Source organism: Nannobrachium achirus, assembly GCF_963921795.1.
Source record: "Nannobrachium achirus genome assembly, chromosome: 23".
In the NCBI taxonomy this organism is placed as follows: Eukaryota; Metazoa; Chordata; class Actinopteri; order Myctophiformes; family Myctophidae; genus Nannobrachium; species Nannobrachium achirus.
Window position 1 is genome coordinate 43,545,465 of NC_137830.1, and position 18,308 is coordinate 43,563,772.

Consider the following 18,308-nt stretch of genomic DNA (forward strand, 5'->3'; position numbering starts at 1 on the left):
CATCTCTATGGAAGTAGAGTGCCGCCACTCAGACAATTAGAAGACAATGTCTGAATGGCAGCATGTCTGAAAGGAGAGCGGCCCCCCTCAGGGGGTAGCATGACAGTTTACAGTTTAGGCATTTAGCAGACGCTTTTAATCCAAAGCGACTTACAATAAGCAGATAATACATCACTATAATAAACAAGATAATATGTCAGAACATCAGCAACAATATGACAAATGCATATGAATATCAATCTAAAAATCAATATAATCAATACCATATAATAATACAATATAATACAACATAATAAAATCAATCTAAAAAACAATATAATCAGTAAAGAAAAAAAAGGTTCTAATAAACCTAAAAAACAAATGCTAACTAGCTTCATGTATGGTCATTGAGTTTTTCAGTAGTGCTATGGGTTTGGGTGGAGTCTGAAAAGGTGAGTCTTCAGTCCACAGTGAAAGCTAGCGAGTGAGTCCGTTGTTCTAAGTGCGACAGACAGAGTTTATTCCACAGCTTGGGGGCCAGGAGGGCAAACTGTCCACTGACCACTTGGGAACTGAAAGGTTCCCGGTTCAATCCCAGGCTCCCCCTGAGTTACTGTCGAAATGTCCTCGAAAAAAGACACTTAAATCCCTAAGTGTTCCCGATGAGACGGTTGGTGCCTTGCATGGTTTCCCCTGCCATCGATGTGTAAATGTGTGTGCGAATGGGTGAATATAATGCACATAGTAAAGCACTTTGGACAAAGCTATACAGTATAAATGTACCATTTATGTGGACACAGACAATAGGAAGCAACTTCAAGCAAGCTCACCTTTTCACTGTTCTTATATTTGTCCCAGCTCTTCAGCATCTTCAGCCATTTGGTTGTCCTCTCCACCTCCAGGTGTTTTTGCTGAGTGGACACAGGAATTGACAAGTTTAATAATTCTTTCTCAGAAGGCCATGACCTTTACGTCAACGATCAATGAAACAATCCAACAACTTAAAACAGGAGTCTTCAACAGGGGGTCCGGGACCCCTAAGGGGTCCTCAGAGTTCCTACAGGGGGTCCTCCAAATCTTTGTGTGATAGAAACCTTTTTTCTCCTTTTTTATATTAACCACTTGAACCCTAACGTCCATATTCCGAGAACTTTAGCCAAAAATAGCAGATCTACAAACTCACAATGCCTCAGGCTGCGAGGCGTTGTGAGCTATTTTCGGCAAAGAGGTTTGGTGTAGAGGGGGAAAAAAGAGCAGACTAAGTACATAGTGAAAGGTCAAGTTTAATATTAAGTGTTGACGGTTCAAGTGGTTAAATATCTGAAAACACAAATTGACATGAATGCAAAATACACTGACGATTGTGCTTTCAAACGATGAAACTATATGGAATCTATGATAAGGTTGTGGGGGTCCCTGCTTCATCTCTCTCTCAACTAAGGGGTCCCTGGCCTGAAAACGTTGAAGACACCTGACTTAAAATAATAATGATTCGTGAGCTGTCTTGTGCTGTGTCCTGATGACGGCAATGGAGCACAATAACCCTGGATGTTATTTTAAGCGCCATGGGTATTTTAAGAACCCATGGAATATTATCTTGAACTCTATTATAATGAACCCTCGAAATGAAGGATTTTGAACGGACTGGCTCGGACACAAGTTACTGAGCAACTATGGGGAGGATTTGTGGTAAAATGCAAGAGCTTTCTACATGATGCTCAGCAACCTCCGATCTATTTATAGCTTGTGTCAGTAATAATTATTTGTACAAATCAGCCCATTTTCTGTTCTTAGCAATGAAGGACATGGGGATTAACTTGTGAGTGAAAAGGAATTATTTAGAAACATTTAGAGCAGGGGTTCCCAAACTTTTTTGTCTCAGGGCACCCCATAAATATTGTTTTAATCCGAGGCACCCCTACATTATAATTTTCACTCCCAGCACCTTATATTTATAGCATATCGTTGTTGTCGGATGGAAACCTTGTGTCCAAAACCGTTCGTTTTGTATTTATCATCTATAAAATGTACTAAACTAGTGAAAACAGCAGATCTACAAGCACACAACGCCTCACGATGCAAGGCGTTGTGTGCTTGTAGATCGGCTGTTTTCACTAGTTTTGTGCGACAGTCTTGTATGATGAAGCAGGGCTTTGCTTTACCAAAAGACGTACACGACGATATTTTAGTGATTATGTTGCGAGGAAAACGTTGAGATAATAGTCATTTTGGTTAGAACTGACCAAAAATAACTTTGTACTTCAAGTTTAAAATGATACTAAATATTTCTTAAACCCCTGATTTAGGGAATCAACATCACTCAGACACTCACCCTCTCTTCCAATATTGTGTCAGAGTCCGGTAGTTCTTTCTCACTAGAGTGGGGGTCAGAGAAGAACAGAGGAGTGGAAAGGGAGAAAGGAATATGGAAGAAGAAGAGGGAGAAGGAGTGAGGACATACAATGCAGTATTTCATATTCATAAATTGTATGTTTACTTGAGAATGCATCATTGTTTGGTCAGAGGCTTAGCTCAAGCATCTCATAAATAAGCATGGCAGATATAGCCAGCATCACGCCAAAGACCAGTGGTTCTCAACCTTAACAATTTAAGGACTTTAATACCTCTAAAATGACAAATTGGCCAAATTGTCAAATATTGTGAGCATGTAGATCGGCTATTTTCACAATAGAACCGTGTTATACAAAATGTAATGCCTCAACTCTTAGTGCTCGTCGGGGTCCCCCAGTTAAAATATGATAATTTTGGGGGTCCTGAAAAGGTTCAGAACCGCTGCCATATAGACCATATCCAAATTCATTCATAATAGTGCACGAGGGCACATACTCAAGAAGAGCATGTGTTGATAGCTTGTAGATCTGTTCCTTTCGAGCATGTGACAACCTCTATGGCGCTTTAACTGGGCTCCTCCTCTGCGCAGCTGGACGCACACACTAACGATGCAGACAAAACGATTCAGAAACTCACTGAACCCAAACTACTCCTGATGAGCAGGTTGGTGCCTTGCATGGGTTCCTCCGCCATCGGTGTGTGAATGTGTGTGTGAATGGGAGAATGTCATTTTGCACAATGTAAAGCGCTTTGGATAAAGGCGCTATAATGCACCATTTATAGTGTTACTTGGATTAATGACATTGGCAAGACCCTAGAACATACATGGGCAACTGGCGGCCCGGGGGCCACATGCGGCCCCCACCTTCACTTAATGCGGCCCGCAGGTTGATATTGGAGTACTGATATATTATTGATTTCAGCTGTTACAATTGCAAACATGGAAAAAATGACGGTCTTTAATTACTTCAGTCTATATTAGTAGCTTAATGACTAGTAAAATGTTGTTGTATTTTTCATGTCCAATGTATTTGTATTTCAGTTCATAAAGTTAACATAAGAAAGAACATATAAATGCATTTGAAATGAACAAATAAAATAAAATGTTATTTTTCAGGATTCCACTTCAAAAATAGCAAAAATAGACGACCTACAAGCTCAAAACGCATCGCACTGCGACGCGTTTTGAGCTTGTAGATCGGCTATCTTTGCAACGTATATGCATTGTGGCCCTCTGGAGTGAGTGTGAAAATGTAGTGGCTCTCTCCATCATCAAAGTTGCCCACCCCTGCCCTATAACTTGGTATTGGCCGTGTGTTTTGCCTCTAGGTGGTCCATAGGGCGCGGGCCACCATGACTCCGCGACACCTGTCAATCTCGAAGATACGCGACTTCGCACTTTGAGGGCAAAAAAAAAAAAAAAAAAAAATGCCGCTGCTACAATTTCATCCTAAGGGAAACACTGGCAAATATATATTATAGTAAAATCATCACTATTTGCATCTTAAACCTGCGATAACGTCCCAGAGAGAGGAAGGAAACACGAGTCTGGGAGTTGACCTCACTTCCTGTGCAGTTGCTCTGGGGCTTCTATGACCTCTGACCTCGGAACCAGGAAGCTCTGCGCAGGGCGACTGAGCAGGCAGATAAGGGGTACAACAGCACTGTTTCCCAAGCAGTGGGTCAGGACCCATTTGTGGGTCGCGGACACGTTTCTATGGGTCCCTTAATTTTTGGTTTCCTACAATTAGTTTTTAATTATTATTTCAAAACATTTTCAAAAAACATTCCCAAAAAAGCTTTGGGAATGAATAAATAAAAGCAAAAAATCTAGGACATTCCACAAATTAGAAAACAAATGTTAAAGAAGTAGTGAAAATAGCCCATCTACAAGCTCACAACGCGTCGCTTTTCACACGAAATTTCTCTTTTGGGTCACGGGCTAAAAAGTTTGTGAACCACTGATATGCACAGTACAATCTGTAGTGTTCATTTCATTCAAATTGACACTCAGGGATCGTGCGGTTTATGCTAGGACATCATCAGTGAAACTGCTCCTGGGGTAAATGTTTCGTCACCCGTCTCCGGGCCCTTCGTGATGACACGAACCCATCCCTCCTCTCCCTGTCTGTCTAGACCGTCCTGTGAGCCAGTCCTTGATTTTGCCCTTGTGTCTTTTGCACTCTAGAGCGCTGTCAGTACACATCCATCTAAAATAAAAACCCTAGGGGGTCGCGACTTTCTTTTCTCCTTTTTATATTAACCACTTGAACCCTAGTGTCCATATTAGCCCTATTCACGGCCCGCCCACCTACTTCCGTTTCTCAGTTTTCCCCGGGTGCTGACTTCAATTTGAAGGGGAAACTATACTGGACTTAAAGCCAACAAATCGTTATTTCTAACGGTAAAGTAAATTATAATGCTTTGTGCCGTTTACTATCTTGTGTTCTTGATCATGCTAGTCGTATATTTACTTTACTATTCAGAAATTGCATTAAATTTGCGATTTCTGTGCTAACTCTATAGGCTATAGTAGGATTTACCCCTTCAAAACGGGACTTCAGCACCGGGGGGATGCTGAGTGGGCGGGTCGTGAATAGGGCTAATTCTGAGAACTTTAGCCAAAAATAACAGATCTACAAGCTCACAACGCCGTTGTGAGCTAGTAGATCGGCTATTTTTGGCAAAGAGGTTTGGTGTAGAGGGGAAAAAGAGCAGACTAAGTACATAGTAAAAGTTCAGGTTTATTAAGTATTGACGGTTCAAGTGGTTAAATATCTGAAAACACAAATTGACATGAATCCAAAATACACTGATTGTGCTGTCAAACGATGACACTATATGGAATCCATGAACAGGTTGCGGGGGTCCCTGCTTCATCTCTCTCTCAACTAAGGGGTCCTTGGCCTGAAAACGTTGAAGACCCCCATATTCTGAGAACTTTAGCCAACAATAACAGATCTACAAGCTCACAACGCCGCTGTGAGCTAGTAGATCGGCTATTTTTGGCAAAGAGGTTTGGTGTAGAGGGGAAAAAGAGCAGACTAGGTACAGAGTAAAAGTTCAGGTTTATTAAGTATTGACGGTTCAAGTGGTTAAATATCTGAAAACACAAATTGACATGAATCCAAAATACACTGATTGTGCTGTCAAACGATGACACTATATGGAATCTATGAACAGGTTGCGGGGGTCCCTGCTTCACCTCTCTCTCAACTAAGGGGTCCTTGGCCTGAAAACGTTGAAGACCCCTGAGCTAAGGGAAGATATTGCACTTATGAGCTTAGGCAGTGCTACTTCTCAGCCAGCATGGAGCAGAATAGGGTCATCACCTCCAACCACTGTGGATGTGCCAGTTATAACACACACTGTATAATATACAGATTGGTTCCAATATTTTTCATTCATTAAAATAAATTCCAGATCGTATAGCTTTAACCCTTTTAAGACCTGAGGAAGAGTCTTCTATTGACGGTTCAAGTGGTTAAATATCTGAAAACACAAATTGACATGAATCCAAAATACACTGATTGTGCTGTCAAACGATGACACTATATGGAATCTATGAACAGGTTGCGGGGGTCCCTGCTTCACCTCTCTCTCAACTAAGGGGTCCTTGGCCTGAAAACGTTGAAGACCCCTGAGCTAAGGGAAGATATTGCACTTATGAGCTTAGGCAGTGCTACTTCTCAGCCAGCATGGAGCAGAATAGGGTCATCACCTCCAACCACTGTGGATGTGCCAGTTATAACACACACTGTATAATATACAGATTGGTTCCAATATTTTTCATTCATTAAAATAAATTCCAGATCGTATAGCTTTAAAATAAACTCCAGATCGCAGCTGTATTAAAAGGCCTCATTTTACCCCTCTGCTCAGTAAATAACCTGAGGACGTCCGTCTCTACCAATCAAATAACACTCAGACTTCACCCCTCCTCCGTCTCTTTCTCCCTTCACTCTCTATCCCTCCATCACCCCATCTCAGCAGTGTTCTCTCTCTCTCTCCTAACCCGCTCTCGGAGCCTCTCGAAGCGATGGTTTATGTCCGTGTTTCGGCGGCCGTAGCTCCAACACTGATGCCCTGTGATTGTGGCTAACCCGGCAGCTTCCTGCCTACATGTGCCAGCCTATATATAACGCTTTAGCACACTGCTGTTTAAGAGCCTCGCAGCCTCCCTGCAGGCTCTGCCAAAGCCACGCACGCGCACACGCACACACACACACACACACACACACACACACACACACACACACACACACACACACACACACACACACACACACACACACACACACACACACACACACACACACCTCTTAGCAGCACTGCTCTTTCATTCTCTCGCTTCTCCAAAGTGGTGCCACCGTTCAAACTGCCTTGAAGGTTATTAAGTCAGTTATCAGAAATAATAGCTTGTGGTTCGGTTGTGTGTGCGTGTGCTTGCGCGCCACGCGCGCGTGTGTCCTTGACTCCTTACTGGCGGAAGCCGAAGCGGTCGACGGACTTGTACAGCTGATAGTTGGTGTCCTCCCAGGGCTCCACAACAGCCTCCTTTCCCTGAAATGAAATGAAAAGCAAGAATGAATACCAATGAACCAGAAATGAATACCAATGAACCAGAAATGTGCACATATCCTAAACAAATATGTGCGTTTAAAGCAGTGGTTCTCAACCTGTCTCAACCAAATTATTTTGGGGGGTCCTCAGATGATCAACTTAATGTGCAAACATTGTTTTCTCACTCAACAGTAAATAAACCAGCATGAAGTTAAGTCTATAGAGGGTATATGCACATTTCTAAAGTGACAATTTGAGGACTTTTTACTACCCCAAAAAAGACAAATTAAACATTGGCCAAATTGTCAAATATTAGAGGCAGAAACTGTGAAAATAGCTCACAACGCCTCGCGTTTTCACAATAGAACCGTGTTATACAAAATGCAATCTGGCTAACCATCGTCAAATAAAAGGGAACGCCCACTCCGTTTTGTTTCTTTTCTGATGCTATCAGAGTCTGTCTTGAGAGATTATACAAAATGTAATTCCTCAACTCTTAGTGCTCGTCAGGGTGTGGGGGGGTCCCCAGTTAAAATGTGATTATTTGGGGGTCGCGGCCTGAAAAGGTTGAGAACCACTGTGCTAAAGAGCTTTCCCGTGGGGACATTTGGACAGTGCGAGACCACAAACGACTACACCCCCCCCCCCCCCCCCCCCCACACACACACACACACACACACACACACACAAAAACCAAAAAGTGTACAGTAAATTCTGATAGAGGCACCTATGCTGTTCAGGAGCAGACTGTCATGCTGAGATTGACTGTTGAATTACAGTTGTGTCATGACTCTCTTGCCCTGCGAGTGTGTGTGTGTGTGTGTGTGTGTGTGTGTGTGTGTGTGTGTGTGTGTGTGTGTGTGTGTGTGTGTGTGTGTGTGTGTGTGTGTGTGTGACTGTGTGTGTGAGAGAGAGAGCGAGAGAGAGATAGAAATAAAAGAGTGATTTGCGCGTGCGCGCGTGCGTGCGTGCTGTCACATCTACTAACAGGTGTGAAATGAACAGCCAGGTGCCACCTGCATCACCACCTGACTCCGATCCTCCAAAGTGAATTCAACACCATGGCCCAGTGACATGGAGAACCCACTGCTAGAGAGACTGGGGGAGGATTAAGTACAGTAGTGGGGGACAGCTAGACAATATCAAAATGCAAATAAACTGAGCAGGTGGCATAAAATAGAATGGCTGAGGGGGAATATAACGAGTAAGGTGGAAAAGGAGGGGATCAATCAATGTATTAATTGAGCGGAAGAAAATACACAACGTTTCGGCCTATATTGGCATGATTTCATTCATGAATCTCATGATCTTTGTGAATTCTACCCAGCATGCACTATATATACCTTCACTGTGACACTGTGTTCAGTCTACACCTGAAGAAGGCTAATGTAGGCCAAAACGTTGTGTATTTTTTTCCGCTCAATTAATGAATTGATTTGGGGAGATTTTAGACAGTGTGCAGACCTTTTCTTCTTTTCTATTATTTTGAAATGAAACCACCGGGCCTTTGCATCTCTGTATACATTGTTTACCGACAGCACATTTGGGCCACTGGGCCCCAAATTACTCTGTGCCCCAATGCAATTGCGTTGTCGGCGTCATGGTAGTTACGCCCCCCGAACATCCACTACTGTACATACTGTCTGAGACGGCTTGACAAAATCACAAGAGAAAGGCAGAGAGAGCAGTGTTGCAGTGCAGTGTCGCGTAGACAGACAATCAAGATATCTCTGAATACTTATAGCCCATATAAATGCAATGAATGGGTAAAACAAATTATATACATATGCATTGCAGAACCAATGCAAAGACTTGAGGATGTGTCCTTCATATTGGCACGGTATTCAGGATTGGTTTTCAAGGCAGTGAGCATAGGTTTGTCATGGCTGGTTTTCAGGCCCATACTGTACACTGAATTCCCAGATGTATCAGCAGGCGGAGACCTCTGATCAATTGGCTACGTGAGACTAGAGATGGTGAGAGAAGGACAGCTGAGTTGTGTTCTGAGTTGGCTGCGGTGTGGCAGCCTGCTCTGAAGTCCAGCTGTCCACTGTCCAGGTGATTGATTTCTAAACTCCCTCGTTCCATCAACTGCCAGTCCTCAAAACGCCTCGGGCCCAAACCCAACACAACTCCCTCAGCAGATGCAAGCCAGTTAAATAAATACATGTAAATCAAAACACACACACACACACACACACACACACACACACACACACACACACACACACACACACACACACACACACACACACACACACACACACACACACACACACACACACACACACACACACACACACACACATCTGGGAAGGATAAAAACGCTGTTCTTCTGGCCTTGACAGCGTGTGTGTGCGTGCGTGCATGGCCGCAAATGCACAAATGCACTGTGTCTGGAGCTTTCAAGCAAGCACCATGCTGTTGTGCTGTTAACACACAGGCTGTTTCTAAAACACGTGTTATCTTGCGGCAGCACGAGCGTGTTTACCCCCGGTACTCTAACACAAGTCGTTTGTCATTTCAACAGTCTGTGTTCAACACAATTAGCAGAGGATGATGATTTGCAAGCTGCAAAGAATTCTCACTGATATCGGATGTAGAAAATAATACGCCTACGGTATGTAGTTTTACGTTGTAAAGTCAACGAAAGACGCGCTTTTGTTGTGTGAAATGAAGTTTGCCGGGCCCACGTTTGAGAAGTCTGCGGCTGTGATAACAGAGTCCATTAAAGGCCTTCCCCCCACAGACAGTAATTATGATACTGATTTGCTTCTGATTGCGCCCGTTCTGCCTCGGCGCACGCCCCAAATGAATTCCTCTTATGATCGAGGTCAAACAACATAACACAATTAAACTCCGTGTCAGCTTGCCGGCCTCCCCATCCCTCCATCTCACACCACCACCACACTCACAACATGACACCCATCCCGCATCTCTTCCCCATTAACAACCCATTTAGGCCTAGAATTATTGAATGCTTTAACCAGTGAAAAATAGCAGATATACAAGCTCACAGCGCGGCACAGAGTGCCGCGCTGCGAGCTTGTAGATCTGCTATTTTTGAAAGTCGTGAAAATGTGTGCAAATCTTTGAATGTAATATTGTGTATTATTATTTTATGCTTTAACTATTGAAAAATAGCAGATATACAAGCTCACAGCACGGCGCCGAGTGGTGCGCTGCAAGCTTGTAGATCTGCTATTTTTTTTTAATTGTGAAAATTAGAATTTTGACCCGATTCTTTGTCTTTTGAATCCTTCTAAGCTTTTTTGAAAAACCTATGTTTCTATGTCAGCAATCTGGCCAGCCATCGTCAAAGAAAAGGTCCTTTTCACTTAACTGGAGCTCAGTTAGTCTGTTCTTGAGAGACTACTATGTCAGTGGTTCTCAAACCTTTTCATGTGAAGGACCCCCAAAACCCCCAAAACAGACCCCCCCCATCTCAAAATATTTAGTTCCAGGGACCCCCCAGAAGCAAAATTTGAGTTACAAACGTTTGCTTTAAAAATACATATGTTCAAAGATTTGCACACATTTTCACGACTTTTTCAAAAATAGCAGATCTACAAGCTCGCAGCGCGGCACTCGGTGCCGCGCTGTGAGCTTGTATATCTGCTATTTTTCACTGGTTAAAGCAGGGGTGTCGAACTCATCTTGGGGTGAGGGCCGCATTGGATGAAAGGCGACTTGATGAGGGCCGAACCAGTCGCGGATCGGATGGCATGCACACTCGCGCACATGTTCGCTCTGTTTTTCTTCCTGTCGTCTCAGCCACTGCTGTAGCTAGCAGTATAGCAGTATATCTTTTTTTTCTTTGATTACTCACGCCATGGAGAATTGAGTTCAATAATATATTTTTATTTTATTTGTCGCATTACTAAGACAAAAATGTGATAATAGTACACTTCCCCCCATTGATTCCGGATGGGGACCCCATCCGGAATCAATAGGCATGCATTTATTGTAATCAAATTTCTGTTTTAGGAATGAGTCTACATTGGCTCCATGGCATTTTGGGGGTGAACTACTCCTTTAAGAAGTGCCAATAAGGATAAACCATTTGATAATAGAATAATTCAATTCCTGATAGTCTCCAGTACGCTATAATTTGTAAATGGCTAAAAAAAATATTATTGATGCAGGACAATAATTATTTTTATTGTATTTTATAATTAAAAAAAATAAAAGTAATGAACAATAATGGCATATTCAGAAAATATCGGAATAATAAAACTTTTACATTTTTATTATTATATTTTTTAAATAAGTTATTTTTTTTAACAACATTCATTTCCATGTCTAATATGTGTAATCTTTGAGTACAGTTCGAATATTGTAGGTATGTTCAGGTATTATTCATAGCCAGACCAACCACCCTATTCCTAGCAATGCTGTCATCTTCAAAGAGAGAGAGAGAGCTGGTCACTTAACATTCCAATCAATCAACTCAATCACTGCCAGGTGGGAGAAACCTAGCCTGCAGTGTACAGACATTAGTTAGGTTAATTCTTAAAACAATCATAACTCTTGACAGGAATGGGCTAGAGACTTACTTTTTTTTTCTAAATGCTCAGAAATGTATGCTCTAGCCTGGGGGGCCGGATTGAATCATCTCGCGGGCCGGATTCGGCCCGCGGGCCGTATGTTTGACATCCCTGGGTTAAAGCATTCAATAATGCTTTAACCTAAATGGGTTTTAATAGCTAGCTGGACAAATTGCTTACCATACCTTGTCATATTTGGCGACTATCTCGGCCCTCTCCTTGTCAAGCTTCACCGCGGCGTCCTGCTCCGTGTCAGACGCTGCATAGAGAAAGAGATGGAAATAAGACAGAGAGAGATTTTGATTATTGTGATAATATCGTAAATCGCGATTTCTTTTGTCACAATAATCGTGATATGAAATTTTCATATCGTCCCATCCCTACCAACAATACCAAAATAAGAAACTTTTGGGCTCTGTGGCTCAAATGCCTGATGAATAATGGACTTTTTTTTTTTTTTAAAGATTTGTTTTTGAGCTTTTTGCCTTTATTGGATAGGACAGTAGACTGACAGGAAATGGGGGGAGAGACAGGGAGTGACATGCGGCAAAGGTCGCCCGGATCGGGAATCAAACCGGCGACGCCGACAGGCATTGATGCCGAAATGGCAATGCCTATATGGTATGCGCCTGGTCCACTAGGCCACCAGGCGTCCCAGATGAATAATGGACCTTGATATGAAAAAGGTTGATAACCACTGATCTAGTGGTCTCCCTGTGCCCACGTTCAACACAGGATACAAATGCAGCTGGAGAACACACATGGAGCCACAGACAATGTTTTATATCACAGGAAGAAAGACAGACAGACGAAGGCAGAGGGAGCACATCACTTCACCAGGGCCAGTGTCACTGTGACCTTTCAGCGTCACCTCAGTCTGGCAGAGAGTGTGCGTGCGTGCGCGCGTGTGTGTGTGTGTGTGTGTGTGTGTGTGTGTGTGTGTGTGTGTGTGTGTGTGTGTGTGTGTGTGTGTGTGTGTGTGTGTGTGTGTGTGTGTGTGTGTGTGTGTGTGTGTGTGTGTGTGTGTGTGTGTCCGCATGCAGAGGAACCACTTTGAAAATAAAGCCCATTGTAATGGAAAGAGATCACTACGTAACCAGTGTGACATGGAGGGAGAGAAAGGCTTTCTGTGTCCGATGAGCTTACAGTGTGCGTGCGTGCGTGAGACTGCTGCCAGGCGAACCAAGAACGAGGAACTACCATAGGCCACATCATCTGAATGCTAAAAGAGCATGCACGCACACGCACACGCACACACACACACACACACACACACACACGCACGCACTAAACAAACACACACTTCCCCATTCAGCCTACCTCACAGCTGTAAATCAGTTTCCAAGGTCCCTCTAGTTCAATTGGACAATGTTTGGCCGATGATGACAGATAAAACACGCTCACTCCACGCGTGGACATAAACGGCAAACGCACGGCCACTTCCTAACGCTAAGCACAACCAGCCAATGAGGAAAAGTTGAAAATAGCGGAAAGCACGTTAACAAAGCTGGCACGGACGGCAGTGTTAAGTGGGGTTAAGTTGTGCGACGGAACACACAGCCACGGTGTAATGGGAGGCACATGGAATCATTTATATCTTGTCTCGCTAAAAGCACGGCTAAGCAGGATGTTATCCAAGGTATTCCGTGGCAATATCCTGATAACAATAAATCCTCATAGGGAGATATTCCCCCAGGCACATTTTTGAGTGGTCAGGTAGAGATGAAAGGGGAGATATTTGAGATGGGCGCATGCGTCCATTTGAGTTATCGCAATTCATTTACTGAGCTGAGCCAGGCAGGCTGAGAAAATAGTTTGTGCATATATACATTTGTACGTATCATATACACCAGGGGCCAGTTGCACCACCAGAACGTAAGTTCTGCCCTAAGTTAGGGAGTAAAGTCCTTACTAGAGGCTTAGTAACAACTAGTTAGTTTGTAACTAAGTGAGTTACTAACAGGTGTTGCACCACGACTGCTTAAGGCATAACGTAACTAGTAATGCGTAGACTGTTCCTAAAGTAATGTATAGTCGCATAAAATGACGTCATAGCTCCCGAATCCAATGAAAACGAACTGTTTCTAGTAAGGAAATAAAGCTTGTATCGTCTTTTGTCAGGGTTTTTTTTGACAGAGACCTCCGTCTCTCCACTGGCATGTACACAAGTCACTGATATGCGTGCACAGGGCGAGCGCATCCCTGCGCAGCGCACTGCCCTGCAAACGGATTGTAGGCTATCACAAATTATATTGGCTTCATACATTTTCCCCTGTAGTGAAGTAATACAGGGCAACGCATATTTGGAGACACAGGGGAGAGAGCACACCGTTCAATTCGCTGTTGTGCTGTATATGCAGTGGTTGAAAAGTACTCAAATTAATTAAAAAAGTATCAATCCTGCAATATAGAAATACTATTAATAGCAGACACATCGTGAGCTTGTAGATCGGCTATTTTCAAATGGCCGAAATATATATAGGGCTTAATGTATGTTTTAAACAGATGTGTCGTTTCATTGTTGAATTAATTAAATAGCCGATATAATGCTGTCTGCCACGTTAGTAGTGAAGTTGCTCTGCTCCCATAGAGATAGGTTACTAGTAAAGACTTAGTGCTGCCCAAGGGGTGGTGTAAATATTTAGTTGTTACTTAGAGATACGTAAGAACAAATTTGTGTGGTGCAACACCTGACATTTTAGTAATGCATAAGTCTTGACTTAGAAGCCATTTACGTTACAACTAGGCTACGTTATAACTTGGTAACTGCTGGTGCAACCCCGCCCAGGGGTCTTCAACGTTTTCAGGCCAAGGAGCCCTAAGAGAGAGAGATGAAGCAGGGACCCCCACAACCTCTTCATAGATTCTGTATAGTTTCATTGTTTGACAGCACAATCATCAGTGTATTTTGGATTCATTTCAATTTGTATTTTTAGATATTTAACCAAATAAATATTGAACCGTCAATACTTAATAAACTTAACCTTTCACTCTGTACTTAGTCTGCTCTTTTTCCCCTCTACACCAAAGCTCTTTGCCGAAAATAGCCGATCTACTGCGAGCCGTTGTGAGCTTGTAGATCTGCTATTTTTGGCTAAAGTTCTCCGAATTTGGACATATATATAAAAAAAGGAGAAAAAAAAGTTTCTATCACACAAAGATTTGGTGGACCCCCTGTATGAACTCTGAGGACCCCCTGGTGGTCCCGGACCCCCTGTTGAAGACCCCTGATATACACACCAGGACGAGTGAGATTAAACATAAAATGTACGCAGAGCTTGGCCGCAAGTTGTTTGGTAATCAGTGGCGCTGGCAATAAGTGTGCTGCTAGGCTGTGATAAGACGCAACAAAACAAAAACAAGGTCATTCTTCCAGAGCAGTTTCTCGAAAACGGAGATAGACCTGTGTCTTCCAGTTGTTAACCAAGTTTTTAATTAAAACAACATTATAGAAGCCCCCCTCCCCCAACACACACACACACACACACACACACATAGGGCTGTCACAATTATTACATAATCGTCTAATCGCAATTATTTGACGTAATCGCGATTATTTTTCATAATCGCCATAATCGTTTCCATGTTGAAAAATGTTCATCTTTTTTTTTTCAAGTAAAAAATAGTGGAAATAGCCGATCTACAAGCTCACAACGCGTCGCATCGCGACGCGTTGTGAGCTTGTAGATCGGCTATTTCCACTATCAATGTTATTTTTTAAGTAGTAAGTTGTCAAATATGTCAGTAATTTCTTTGTGTATTTAGGTTATGTGTCATATCTGCCATGTGCATCTTCAAAGCCTAAAAGCCAAACAGAAATTTAATTGTCAACGACAAAAACACAATTAAATCGTTAATCGCAATTATTTGAGTGACAATTAATTGTCATGTAAAATGTCATGATCGTGTCAGCCCTACAGAGCAGTTTCTCGAAAACGGAGATAGACCTGTGTCTTCCACTTCCAGTTGTTAACCAAGTTTTTAATTAAAACAACATTATCGAAGCCCCCCCAACACACACACACACACACACAGCGCAGTTCACACTGAGGTGGCCTGCTAATTATGTTTTTCATCCCTTAATGTCTTAATGCAGGGGTCTTCAACAGGGGGTCCGGGACCCCTAGGGGGTCCTCAGAGTTACTACAGGGGGTCCTCCGAATCTTCCAATCCTTTTTATATTAACAACTTGAACCCTAGTGTCCATATTCTGAGAACGGTAGCCAAAAATAGCAGATCTACAAGCTCACAACGCCTCGCAGCACGAAGGCGTTGTGAGCTTGTAGATCGGCTATTTTCGGATAGAGGGGGGAAAAGAGCAGACTGAGTACAGAGTGAAAGGTCAAGTTTATTAGGTAATGACGGCTCAAGAGGTTAAATATCTGAAAACACAAATTGACATGAATCCAAAATACACTGATGATTGTGCTGTCAAACAATGAAACTAAAATGAAATCTATGAACAGGTTTTGGGGGTCCCTGCTTTATCTCTCTCTCTCAACTAAGGGGTCCTTGGCCTGAAAACGTTGAAGACCCCTGTCTTAATGTATTTCCTCTGGCACAACAATAAGTTAAGATTCTCCAATTGCTTGTTAAGACCCATGTGCCGGCCGCCACTCAGCTCTCGACCTCTTCGCACTCCCAATCCTAAGAGTTCAGGCAGTGTTCACACTGGGAAGAGTGAGTCTACAGATCAGTTCAATAATTCACTTTAGAGATGTACCGATGCCATTTTATTCCTTCCCGAAACCAATATGTAACTAATCAGTCGATACCGAGTACTGATAACGGTGTGTAATTTAAGGCTCTCAAAGTGTGGTCCAGGGACCCTCTGGATTCCTTGAGGGGGTTCCAAATGGACCCTTACGGGTCTGCAACTCCAACTATGGGGATCCTTGAAATTAAAACCACTGATCTAGTAATAAGTAAAAACTTTAGTGCAGCGACAAGAGTAAAATAACAATGTAAATAGTACAGTAAGAGCAGAAAATGGGTAGTGCAACATCAACTGAAGCATTCAGAATACAAAATAATTGATGACTGTAAATGACATGTCATGGGATGAATTACATGGTATCGGAATGGTATCCACAACTTTCCCACATCCCATCGTGCATTGTGCAGAAGTTGTACGGAGCTTCCGGCGCCGCAGCCGAATGTGATCTACAAGCTCACAACGGTTGCATCTGCAACGCGACGTGAGCTTGTATGTCTGCTGTTAACCGTTAAGTGTGGTGCAAAACATTCTCCAGTAAATTCCCGCGGAAAGAGGTGGATATAGACTGACATACTCGTTGACAACGATACCAACATTTTAGGCAGTATCAGCTTTTCCAATAATGGTATTGGTATTGGAAAACGACTCTGATTCACTTTGTTCTGTCCGCTTTGCGGTTCTTATTGGGTTAGAAGAAAGTATTTCACTCCAACACTCGTTCTGCGACCTCCCCTCCTCCTGGTGTCTCTGGGGTTCCACAGGGGTGGGTGGGAATTCCACAGTGTCCGAACAAAATGTGGCCTTTCTGAACCGGGACCGGAATTTTTATGACAGGATGGTGGGGACAGTGTCAGTGTGTGACAGTGAAAAGGCACGCCACCATGCCAGAGCACACACAGCAGGGGAAGAGGCCGGGGGAAACACACAGACGACAGAGCAAACTGACTGACTGGGGCCTGAAAGCAAGCAAACAAACAAATAAAAAAGTCTTCTGCTGGGAATTCCACCCTGGGGGGAGGGGGGGGGGGCTGTGGTTTCCATAGTGAGATGGAAAGGAACTTGAGAGGAAATGGCGGATTAAGTCTTATTTTGTTTTTCTTATTCCGTACTAAATCATAGCCTTAAGTCCGACCCCTTCACAACCGTATTAGTATTCCACAGGGGGCGGGCTTAAGCTAAATGCAATTAGACCTCTTTCATGCTCTGGGAATCACACTGGCATCCGTGACTGGTCTGGGTGGCTGCGTTTGATTTTTAGAGCGAGTGTGAGTTTGAGAGTGTGTGTGTGTGTGTGTGGGTAGGTTTTCTGGGTTTTGCAGAGAATCAACATTTAAGTTTAAGCTTGCGGACCACAAAATGTGTACCCGTCACATGCATATGATAAACACTGTCCTTGTGTCTCTCCTCCTTATATTAGCTCTTCACCTGGATACACCTCCATCTGCCTGACGTTTGTCCCCCTCCCACCCTCCCACCCATGCCTGTTAATGTCTGCCTCATGCTGTGAGGCCTATATCAGCTTCAGCTAATTTATCCCTCTCCTGTTGTGATTAAAATGTCCCCGTACGTCACCCGGCCGCCCAGCTGGACAGCAAACAACCCCTGTCCCCTGCTTTGCCCTTCATCCTTGCTCTTTAGATCACTCTCATGCATGCTCTTAGATCCTCTCTCTCTCTGAAGATACTCGATATAGTCTTGAACAGTCCAGGATAGAGGTGGTGAGACGGTTCCTGTTTCTAGCATAGTTCTTTCCCAGTCATGACATTCAAACGTAATCAGTCTGATTTCTAGAATATCGTTTTTAACGGTGCAAGAAATAATGTATTATTGCCCATGTTTTCGACTTCTGTCTTCATCATGGTGCCCTGATGAAGTAGGAAATCAAAATGTTGGTATAAAAACTTTCTCTAACATTGAGGATGGATTGGGGTGACTGATCTCATTTTTCATGCAATTTAAACAGGCCCACACTGCCAAAGTCTGCACCTCTCTAACAAAGGTGTGTGTTGCGTTGCGTTCCCCTTATCTTTTTGATGTTAGTACTATAACCTTTATTCCCACTTTTTTGTGTTCTAACTTCTGTCTGTTTTTAAGAACGGCACAATTAAGTCATTAAAGGTGTATTCAGTGATAATGAAAGTGGCCGGGGG

The 18,308-nt window shown here is 43.1% G+C and overlaps 1 protein-coding gene across 1 annotated transcript in view; it reads right to left on the bottom strand.

The window, feature by feature from the left end:
* usp6nl (USP6 N-terminal like) overlaps positions 1-18,308 on the bottom strand; it is a 94,826-nt gene that overhangs the window by 23,641 nt on the left and 52,877 nt on the right. The window contains exons 3-6 of the mRNA XM_080754040.1: positions 11,627-11,700; positions 6,815-6,894; positions 2,312-2,354; positions 810-890 (exon numbers count right to left, since the gene is read on the bottom strand). Of these exons, the coding sequence (XP_080610166.1) occupies positions 810-890; positions 2,312-2,354; positions 6,815-6,894; positions 11,627-11,700 (278 nt within the window). The remainder of the gene's footprint in view (positions 1-809; positions 891-2,311; positions 2,355-6,814; positions 6,895-11,626; positions 11,701-18,308) is intronic.